We start from the raw sequence: 12,087 nt of genomic DNA, 5'->3' as shown, positions 1-12,087 counted from the left end.
CACTCAAACTGCAGGGTTTTCGATTCACTGCGAATGTTTCTTCAAGTAGATGATTTATGATTAGAGTGGGAGCCTCACGTAGGTGCCAGTGTGCGCTGCGTGGGAGGACAAATGATAATATTGGTTCTATTTCTGTACTCCGCGAAGATTTGGAATGTTCATTCGGAAACAAATATTTTTGGTTTTTAAATATTGTTAAAAGAGACATTTTGAAAAAAGAAGCATATCTTTAGTCTTGTCAGTGTGTTACAGGTATGTTGGTACTGATATTGCCTCAACTTGATGATGGGATTGGTTAGAAATAAGTGAAATTTTAAAAAAGAAAAAAAATGTATGAATTAATTTTAAAATGTTATGACTGACGGGTATGACAGGTGAAGACAAAATCAGTAAAAACTTTAATTTCAAGTCAACTACAGGGATGTTCATCACAACGATAATACTTTTGAATGTCATGTTACAATGTGAATATAGGATTATTTTTTTTATATATTTTTAAACTCTTATAGTCTGTTTTCCGTGGACATTGATATCCAACAATTGAAAAACAATAAGTAAAAGGTAAAAAGAAAAGTTGCGTTCGGAACCTATAAAGTATGTTAAAAACAATTTTGTCAATAGCAAAATACTAAATTCTATGTTTATATATTTTGGACATAATGGAATCTTATTATTTTACCCTTAAAATGGCGTCTTTTTTAAATCTATTATTATTGTTTCTTTTCGCTTCTATTTAATTTGAAAAATTATAATTTTCTTGTCCAAATATTTTCAAGTGGTTGTTAATTTAGAGTTAAAGGTTTGAGTTTTTCATATCAATATATTGTCATCAATATGGGGAACAAACATAAAAATGTACATGTTGTTTCTGTAAAAAAGATTCTCTACTCATATTTAAACTTTGGCTTCTTTAGCAAAACAACATGTTAAGTTGATGCTAACCACAGTTCGTACAGAGACGTAATACTGCTAACAGCTAGCATTAGCATAGCGTTAGTGATGTTTCACCACCGCTAACGGAGTGAAGGTTCAAGATGAGACACGAGGAAAATGAAAGAATCAAAGAAGGGCAAAGTGATGAGAGATGAGGTTTTGATATGATGAAGGGTGAAGCAGAGATTTATAAATATGTGGAAGAGATTTGGAAATATGCAATGTTTTACGTTTCAAAGTCGCTAAGATATTAATTGCCTGTCAATGTTCTGGTCGGTTGTTCTAAATATCCAATTAAATTTCAATAATTTAGTAAGAATCTTTTTTATCTTTGAGAATTTCAAAATGAAATGCATAAAAACAATTTAATATATATGTTTTCATTTATCATGGCTTGATCACAGTTGTTTTTTTTTAAATAATCTTTTTAAAAACAATTCACATTATGTGCAGATGACCATCTAAATTAAATTAAACAAAGAAATTAATAAAATGCGTTTAAAATTGTCATATATAATCAATATTTGTTTTAATATCATTTTGATATAGCTTTTAAAATGTATATATATATATACATCATTTTTTATTCTTAAATTAGATTTTTGGTATTTTTAATATTTTTTAATAATAATGTATGTGTGTTCAGTGATATATTTTACTCGTATACTCTTCCTACCCTTATTTTTCCACATTAGGCTTTTTTTAAATGTATTTTATTTCCAACCTCTTCAGAAAAGAGATCACATTTCCAAACGGAGGGAGGATTGGTTATTTATCTGCTCGGTCTGCTGCCCCTGCAACCCTTGGATACACTTGAATATCCATGAAGGAAGCATGTGTGTCATGACGGCTTTATCTAACCTCATTAAGTGGTTAAGAGGTTTTCTGGAACAGAGAGGAGCTGAAGAAACTTGAACGCGAGACAGAATTAACAGTGAACAACGGGACACATCTGTTGTTGCTCCAAACATCTGAGAAGAGCAAAGCACTCTTGGTTCTGCTCTCATGTATCATGCTGCGTTCCCATGTCCTCCTCGCGCTGCCCTTTCCCCCAAATCCGTCCTGTTACTTCCTCACACTCGCTGCAAAAGTTCAACTCTCGCACTGAAGAGCCGCGGCTCAACATTTACGGATCTCCACGCAGCTACCCTTTTATCGCGGTGTTTTTCAATGAAGGGCAGTTATGCAGTTCTGCAGCACTCCAAGGTAAACGCTCCACGAGTGCTCTCGACTCCAGCCAGTGTTGCACTGTTATGCAAAACCAGCAGCAGAATCGTGAGGGAGAAAATGGTCTTTGACAGAAATGAAAAGGACGAAGGGAGAGGGAGACGATGCAAACAGGTGCAAAAGGTTTACGTAGAAAATAATATTGCCCGGTCGATCTGAGTTTCTAAGAGACGCTGACGTAACATTTGAGTATAACATGCCGAGATTTTAACCTCTTTGCAAACCGCGTTTCCCTTTGAAACAAAGGTGATGTACAGAGACTTGGTTAACCAATGAAATGCTTGAAGAGTCAATGGACCAATCACACACAGTTATTTCATAGTCACAGCGTTCAGTCAGGAAGTGGGACATGTGGCACATTTTTAGCCACAAGATTCTGAACCATTCAGAGCCCAGATTTAACACTACATTATTTGGAGATCAAGATCATCAACTCCTGGACCTGGTAACCAGTGGTGACTGGTTCAAATATATTCTCTGTACATTTATCTGCCAATAGCATGAAAGAATCAGTCCAAAATATTGGTTCAAACTTAGACAATATTGATTTTTCTTGATGAATAATAATATATATGACGCTCCTTGTTTGGATAGAAAGTACAAACACATTCTGTACATCATACATAATAAACCAAGTTATTCCAACCAGGACATCAAAGACACTTTCTAGCCACTCATCAAAAAATGCCAACAAAGACACTGCAAAATATAAAACAATAGCCTCGTATAATCAAAATGCCGGGAGTGAATCTCGTTGTTTAAGAGTGTAGCACTCGAGCTAGAGTGAGCTAACTAGCTAGAGTGCTAGTGACGTAAAATACAGGAAATCATTAATGTTCGTGATTGTTTTCGAACTAAGAAAGAATAAAAACTAAGTCTATAGTCTATCTGACGGGCTTAGACACGTCCACATTTATTTCTGTATTTTCGATCCTCCATTTTGACATTCAAATAACCTTAGACCCGGCCCCAGTAGACCGACCTACTTTGTAGAGACAGTTTGATACATGAAACCGACACCTGGTAGAGTTTAAGTTAACGCCACATATGAACAACAACATTGCTTGTGTCATTTTTTAGTTCATTCATGGGATCAAATCTTACATATTGTATAACTAGGATTGTGTAACTACATCCTGATAGATCATGAGCCAAAGATGCTGACTCATGCTAAACTGTAGCAATTGTTGCCTTTATTGTGGGTCCATCAGTTTCAGAGAAAGAGACTGTTCTGTGAAGTAGGTCGCGGCAGACCACGACTCCCGTCCTTTTCTTTCCAAACTGTGATTTCCCTTATCGCTCGTCTTTGGCTGTCGAAGGTTTTGCCGTCTATTTTTAGAGCTCTCTCTCCCTCTCTTTTCTGTATTGTTTGTCTGCTCTACCACACTAACGCTGTTCGTCTGCTGTTGCCATGGCGACCTCACAGTGTGCCGTTACATAGGCTACCTTGTGATGGGATGCTGACGGAGATGATTAGAAATCAAGTGGATCTTGTGTGTTGCATGTGTAGGAAATCAATACTGTAGTTGAGTGGCCACGAGTGAAATGGTAAATTTGCACTAGAGGGTCCTTGTGTTTGGCTTTTTGGCACAAACTAGCATCATCCTGTTGCACAACATGTTTGTAACACACGGTACACTTACTGTCCATCCGAGGGTTAACTTTGAGGTGATATTTTTGTTGAAAGTTGAACCACACCAGCTTGTTTTTGATCATCTATTTCTTTTCTCTCCTTCCTCCAGTTGCGTATTGGGATCCACACTGGGTCAGTGCTGGCAGGGGTCGTCGGGGTCAAGATGCCACGTTACTGTCTGTTCGGCAACAACGTGACTCTTGCCAGCAAGTTTGAATCCGGCAGCCACCCGAGATGCATTAACGTCAGTCCTACGACACACCAGTGAGTATCTGCACTTATTATTGGTTTAATATCTCACTCTGTTTATATCTATGGAAACAATTTCTAACTTTGTTCTTCCTGGTAACTCATAATCACTCCTGACCTTCACCTCGATCCCTCAAATTCTGTCTTGTTATACTTACATCCACTCCTCTTATCTCCAACTTCACTCTTTCTACAAATTAATATATCATCAGCAAACATCATGGTCCATGGACACTCCTCCATGTATTTTTTGGCTCAATACGGTTCACTTCATATCCAAGGTGTCTTGAGTACTTATTCTGGTTGTACTTACTGACCTTGACTGTGGCGTTACTTCGTGAGGTGCAGTGGTATTACATCAAGAGGCGCCATTGTACTGCCATGCGAGGTGCAGTAGTATTACTTTGTGAGGCACCTCAGTATTATTCCACGAGACTCTATGGTATCACTCTTCGAGGGGCTGTCGTATTACTCCGTGAGGCACCCCGCTAATACTCCGAGAGGCACTATGGTACTACTCCGCGAGGCGCCATGGTATTACTTTAGGAAGGGCCATGGTACTACTCTGCGACGCACCGTGGTAATACTCTGAGAGGCGCCCTAGTACTACTCTGCAAGGAACCTTGGTATTATTCCAAGAGGCTTCATTGTATTACTCCTCAAGGGACCATGGTACTACTCCGCAAGGCGCTGTCGTATTAATCCAAGAGGCGCCATGGTACTTCCCCGCAAGGCACCGTGGTATTACTATGCGGGGCGAAATGGTATTACTATGCGAGGTGGAGTAGTCTTACTACGCTGGGGCTTGGTATTTTTACACGAGGCGCAGTGGTATTTCTACGCGAAGCATAATGGTATTTTTCCAAGAGGCACCATGGTAATACTCCGCAAAGCGCCGTGGTACTACTCTGCGAGGCACCGTGGTATTACTTCATAAGGAGCCATGGTACTACTCCGCAAGCCGCAGGATCCTTTTGGAGTATACTATGAAGCCCCATCTAGTATATGTGCCTTAAAATCAAGTGCCATTTGTATGAGACCCTTTCATTGAATTATAATCCAGTTCACACTAGTTCTAAAAATACAACAAATAAATTCAATGAAATGTTTTTATTTCTTCTCGTCTCAGGTTGTTGAAAGACGACCGAGCGTTCTCCTTCGTCCCCCGTTCTCGCCTGGAGCTCCCGGACAATTTCCCGAAAGAGATTACGGGGACGTGTTACTTCCTGGAGGCGGGAACGTCCCACAGCCACGCCTCTCTGACCAGCTCACGCTCCGCCCCTCCAGCCTCTATGAGGAAAGTGTCCTACAGCATCGGCACCATGTTTCTAAGAGAAACCAGTTTGTAGGCCTCATGCAGAGGGACCTGGACCACGTGGTGGAATTGAACCCGTGGGGGGGGGGGGTCTGTGGAGGATCAACTTGGCTGGATGAAAGGAAACATGTGGATCAAAAGACGTGCAGCTCAGCATCTGAGCGAATCCCACATGGACTCGTACCTGTCGAGGTCGGCTGGAGGGGTTCGTGAAGGAACCTTCTGACACAACTTTTTGGATCCAGCTGGTTTCTCAGCTTCACACACGCTCTTCTCAAACATCTTACCCAACAGACATAGGGTCATTCAAGTGTTGTAAGTGAGGGAGGTTTGCTGGCACAGCGGCTCTCTGCTACTGACGGTGTGTTGATGCTCAGTATGGCTGGGATTCTTGGATGCCAGCGCTCCTCAAGTCATAGGTGGAGCTAGTGAGAGAATCCAAGAGACGCACCATCACGCCAAAGCTTGTGTTTTTATGCCCCCGCAAACTAGTCAAGTCAATTTTTAGCTAGCATGTTTAGGACACTAGTTATAGTACCAGTGCCTTTTCAACTGCTTATATCAGGACATGGATACCTTTTTCAGGTCACACCAACAGAGACACCCTAAAAAAATGTCCTTTTAGCAGGAGTTAAACCACAGGTGTAAAATCATACAAAGGTAAATTACTGCCCTCCCCCCAACAAAAAAGTTCAACCAGGTCTGAAATTCCATCAAGTATCCACACTGACATACTACAAGCTTGTTTGTTCCTCGAGAAAACCAACGGCTTGGTGTATGGTTGATGCCTCTTCAAAGGGCGAAGGTCGGACAAATTGTTGTGCGTGACCATCACAATGATGGGCCGTCTATCTACACATCTGAGAGAAGTGTTTGATTCCAGTTTTGGATTCGACGGGTGTTATAAGTAGGATGGTAGCTGGAAGATATAAAGAGCCAGTTTGACTCACTTTGTGATAGGGATGTATACTTGGTGTTGGTTGTAGGATGACTGAGTGAAGTGATAAAGACAAGGATTGGATTGAAAAAAGAAATACTCAAGAAAGGGTGTTTAACCGATCGATTTTAATGGTAATATTCATGTTTTAAATTGCCCATAGGTGTACACATTTTTGACGAACCTCAACCATTAGAGGCTAAATGGTCTTAGTTGTATTTAATAATTACCTTTGTTTTAATGTCGCCCCTTCAACTAGTTCAAATGCAGTGTTAGCTTCTGATGTCCAATGACAGTAGTCACAGTCCGGTGCACATGCAGAAGTTGAGGTGTCGTTCATCACATCCATGTGCCACGCGAATTCCCATTTAAGGTTCAAATTGTGACAAATTATTTTGTGTAGCTAATACAGAGACAGGATTTGAACAGTGTGAAGCTTAACAACACACTTTCTTTGCCAGCCTTTGACTGAGAATTCACACAACGTGAATAATGAGTTAAAATTAACTAACTCATGACGACAACAATAATGTTGATAAATAGGTAGGTACTTTGCCGCTGGTGTGAAATTAAACTGCGTTAACTGTGATCTTTATTGTTCCTACTGCACCTGAATGCACCGAAAGAAGGTCTTTAACATGATTGCATGTCAGAAAGGCTCCGTGGTGCAACATAGAGGGAAATATGTGCCAAAGGTTATACACTTTTGACCATCAAGTCCAGTTTATTTTTACACTGACGATGCCAAAAAAAGCATTTCAATATTTACGAGGAATCTATCGAGATCATCTAGTGTATGAAGGTGATCATGATGATCTTATGTAACAAGTTAAACTATAAAAACAAAAAACTGCTCCAACTTTCTAAAATACCTTGTTGTAGTGCTCACTTGGATCTAACTTTCTCAGCAGCCTCGATCCAACATCTTGGCTAAATAAAGAACATTTCACCAGCATCCCACCCACACAACTTGTGTCCAACGCTTGAGTATCTGCAGATCCTTGGCATGGTATTAAACATCAGACCACACAAGTTCTGCCTGCGAATATGTGGAGGCGTTGCAGGTTCTGGTCCTGTGCTATCAGATATGTGGATTTATAGCGCAGAGCTGATCTGGGTCAAACACATTCGCAGGAATAAAAACAACCACGGCTGGACGTGTCTATCACTGTTTCTAAAAAAAAAAGGTTGAGTACGTGCCAAAAGTGAATTAAACCTATTGTTAGATAAATTTTGTATGATTCATTAAGTACATTGGATTTATTGTTTATTTCTATTTTACTCACTTTGTATCTGTGCTATCGAAAAGAAATGTCTTTTGTTTTTAACATCAATGTATTTTTCATTTTGATAAATGGTGTAGCTTCACGTTCGATCATCTCAATGCAATAGAGATTCATTCAATGACTCTGGCTCCTGACTTCAAGACTGCCACATATCAGCGGACGTCTTTAAGATTTGCCTCCGAGAACGAGGAGCTTCCATCACATCTCACCAGCTGAAGATACTTTGAGGGACGATCAACAAACCTGGAGACTGTCGGAGAGCTGACGTAGACGGTCGACAACGGTGGCGTCACCTGCATTTTTAGGACGATGATTATGTGTCGTAAGGACCCGGTTCTGATCCCCAACATTACAGACTCTTGTATTGGGATCGGGCTTGTTTGAAGCGGTTGACATTAAGGGCACATCTTCTGTCTTTTATGATGTAAATAAAAACACTGAGAATCTTTAAAGAGCAACATTGTGGTGTTTGTTATTTGACACGATCTCTCCAGCTTGATGCCAACATTTGTCCTTTTCATGTGGAGTTTCTATGTTCTTCCTGTCTTGGCACTTTGATTTCCTCCCACGGTCCAAACATATAGGCTCATCAATAATTTACTGTAAATGTGTGAGTGTCTGTCAGTCTCCTTTTATCTGGGTTCCTGTCCAGGGTGTCCCAAACTGAATTCCAATTATAGCTACAACACTAATATTTTCTTAATGTTACCGCCCCCTGATGTGAGCTCACTGATCCAATTTCAAATGCTTTAAAAGGTATCCATTGTTTATCCATCCTTTCAGTTTCCCCCTTAACAGGCTAATCACATCCAACTGGAACCAAACAGAAATCAGCATTTCTTCAGCTGGTACTGAAGCTTTCTGGTTCCAGTCCGCGGTGTCAGATCGTCCTAATTCCTGTGATGGTGAATGGCTATTTCTTCTTTTAATGTTCTTGTAGAGTGTAATTTAAATTAAGTTTAAGTTCCTCCTCTTTTGTTATCGTAACTTTTGTATGCTGTGTTGACAGCTACTTTTTTATTTGTATTTTAATCCACGATTTTCCTGTTTCCCCTGATTATTTTGCCTGTGTATCCCAGCCACTTTACTGGTATTTTTCAGTTTTCATGTTTATTTCTTTTAGACTGCAAAAACGTATTTCAGTAAGGATACAACAATAGTTGTGTAATCATGCCATGAAATATATATTTATATAAACATGTAGATTTAAACATATTAAAATACTTTTTTAATCTTGTGTATAATGCATTATAACAGTTAATTTAACTTTATAAACCATCATAACATCTTCTATAAAGCCTTATAAATGTATTATGTCTTTTAAAGTGATTAAATGTACTTTGATGGTCAAGAAATGCTCACACAAAAAGAATAAAGAGTAAATAAGAATAGTCCTTAAACAACAACAAAAAATGTCCGGGTTTATTTTGAGGTGAATATATTATTTAAATGAATAAAACCTTATCAGTGCCACATAAAAAGACATCAAAGAGCAGCACGTGTTTCCATAAAAAGAAATGTATCCATGTTTAGTGATTCTTCAACAAACAGATCTTTCATCATCTTTCTCTTTCTTCTTCTGCTGCTTCATCTTTTGTGTGAGCAGATGTTTTGATGGGGGTCGACGGCTGTGGACGTGCACTTTAACACCTTCTATTTCAAATCCTGGAGTGAAAGTCAAGCGCCTGCAGCCCACACAGTGTCATCCTCACTTACATTGTTCCGTTCCCTCAGGTTCTCTTTCTTCCGACCATTCGGCCTCCTTCCCCTGATCTTTCCAGCCCTTCAGCCAGTGTGTATGCAAATACGCCCCCATTACTCTGATTGACTGCAGGGTGTTTGAATATTTTACATGTAGCGAGTTGTGTTATCACACTGTACACGCTAACATGCTAATGGAAATCGCACATAAACACACAAGGGCCGCAAAAGGTTGATTCATTCATGCACTGAGGGGGTGAATTATGGGGTGCGTGACTGAATGTTACATTCAGTTAAGTTATGACGGCAATGTCAGGTGTGTGTGTGTGTGTGTGTGTTCATGTGTTTGTGTCTGTTATTCCCCCCCGCTGTTCAAGCTCTGGTCTCTGTCAAATCTGTTCTACTAATGTTGAACACAGTGAGGATGAGGATCAGCTCCGACAAGATTGTCTGTCAGATAATATTGTGATTTACTTTGTGAGGGAATTTTTGGCCAAAACAACAGAACTCTCAATTTACGGTTGTTTTCTTCTTGACGTCCATCACCCAAAGCTTTTGTGGCCCCTGAGTCGTACGCTTGACACACATGTCTAGAGCAAGAGATGATGTTATAAATACATTTTATTTCATTCTTGAGGCTCCAGGGAAATCATTCATCCTAGGCTGGAGTCCTGGTTTCAACTTGGATCACAATTGATTATTCTGGCTTTTCATTATTTAAAAGGTAATATTTATGCTGCTTGTAAATATGCAGATGAAGAAATATACGAGCGGGGCGTGAACCAAACTCTAATCTTGATTCACACCTCATGGTTTTATGGGTGTCAGTTCAAGTTTGATTCACCTCCGAACATAATTCCTGGATCTTTCTTGCTCCGAACACTTATTATGTGAAAGGTTGTTTGACAATAAAGATTTATTCAAAGGGTTGAGGCCATTTTATTTTGTTATTTCATCAGTCGTGGCTCTGATTTCGATGATATCAATACGAGTTGTTCCCATTTCGCTGAATCAGCGATTGCTTTATTTATTTACTGTTTGGTAGATTCATTATTGCTTTTCTTTTTTCAGATTAAAATACCTCTTTATGTCCTTTTCCTGTCTGTGAATATCGTATCGACTGTACTACTAAGACACAGCCAGCAAGAACATGTTACAATGACTTACTTACCTTTACGTTTTTGGAACCCTAAAAATATAAATTACTTACTTACTTATAATACATGGTTCTAATGGTCCAGCTACCTCCGCCATGGATGTTATGTCGTCGAAAATGACCTAAGATTGCAGTTCTGAATGTAATTTTCAGGTTAATGTTGATAACAAATTTAATTACCCTTGATGTCTAGAATTACCATCTGGATGTCGAATCATTTTGAAGGATTCTTACCTTTGTTAGGAGAGAGCGGCATTTTCTTCTCTTGACCTCATTGTTTTTAATGATCTTTCAAATGCTAAAAATCTATTAATTATTTACACAGAGATCTGTGCTCGACATTTGAGTTTTAGCGTTTGATGCTAATTAGCAACATCGCTAACGCTTACATTTCTGGGATGTTGACTATTTGTAAGAGTTTGTTTCATCAGTGAGGGATGTTTCAAAGTCTGAACTAGACATGTTGAGCCATCTGTGGTAACACTACTCTCACTTCTGGAGTTCTTCAAATATGTGTAGATTCTCATGATGTGTTACTTTGACACACAGTAGTTGCACATGGTTTTATACATTATTTTGACTTGGATATTTCTTATTATACCATCTGCTTTGACAGCAGGTTTTTCCAAACGGTTCTCTTTCAGTTCTGAAGGAAACAAGATGATACAGAAAATAAAAACCTTCATGAGTTTTTCCCCCCAACAAGCAATAATCTGCGTATCCAACCCTGCTGATGTTTTCCATCCACCGGCAGAGTGGAGCAGAGATGCATGAGATTTGGGGATTAGTGTTGATCCATGCAAATTAAAAGATCATAGAGCAAAAGTCACATGATCGGTTGAAGCCCCGGCGCATGGATGTTCACTTTCAGTGTTGTTTGACTTCAATCCCAAATCCAGACGATGACGCAGAAAAGTGGATTGGTTTTTCTTTGACGACACCTCCTTAATCCCAGTTAATCCAGAACAATCTGACAAATTGGCGCCGCTTTAGTGTTACAGGATTATATGAAAATACTTTTGAGAGACATGTCACTAATAATTGTTCTGCAGGAGCATGACATCGTTGACACGGGCCGACAACATGATGGAAGATACATTATTTATCTCAATAATCCCATATTTTTGGGGGGTTTTCAAATATACTCTGATGGCATTTTGTGGCTAAATATTAACCGAGATATAAAATAAAAGCCTCTTTATTCAGTCAAATATGAATTCTGTATTCTTCCGTCAAAACTGGTAAACGTGTGAAGTGTTTTGAGCTTGTGTGTGTTTCTTTTCACTTCCTGGAAGATACTTTAACTTCATTACCATTTTCTCATTAGGAGCTCATTAGGACCAATCAGGCGGCTCTCTAATCCAATCAATCGCCATAAAGGATGAGGGGGATCCATGATCACGGCAACACAAAGACAATGAGTGACGAAAAAGATTGTGAGAAAAGTGTGTCTCCTTCCATCACAAACAAGCAACGCTTCACTCCACCAGAGACCTTCACCAAATTATACAGTAAAGTATAGTCACGTTTTTATTTATTTTGCATCCTTTTGAGCTGTACATGTAGAGCTAACATAAGTGTAGCAATGTACACATCAGCATAAATTATCTTCCACAACGACTCACACGACCTTTACTTACTTACTCGCAT

At 39.3% G+C, this 12,087-nt stretch overlaps 1 protein-coding gene across 1 annotated transcript in view; it reads left to right on the top strand.

Moving 5' to 3' along the window:
• Positions 1-8,028, top strand: part of gucy1a2 (guanylate cyclase 1, soluble, alpha 2) — a 33,154-nt gene extending 25,126 nt beyond the window's left edge. The window contains exons 8-9 of the mRNA XM_087795805.1: positions 3,903-4,057; positions 5,172-8,028. Of these exons, the coding sequence (XP_087651931.1) occupies positions 3,903-4,057; positions 5,172-5,391 (375 nt within the window). The 3' untranslated portion in view covers positions 5,392-8,028. The remainder of the gene's footprint in view (positions 1-3,902; positions 4,058-5,171) is intronic.
• The last annotated feature ends 4,059 nt before the right edge of the window (positions 8,029-12,087 follow it).

The sequence above is a fragment of the Callionymus lyra genome, chromosome 7 (genome assembly GCF_982586985.1).
Source record: "Callionymus lyra chromosome 7, fCalLyr1.hap1.1, whole genome shotgun sequence".
Taxonomy (NCBI): Eukaryota; Metazoa; Chordata; class Actinopteri; order Syngnathiformes; family Callionymidae; genus Callionymus; species Callionymus lyra.
This window is presented reverse-complemented; position numbering and strand designations above follow the sequence as displayed.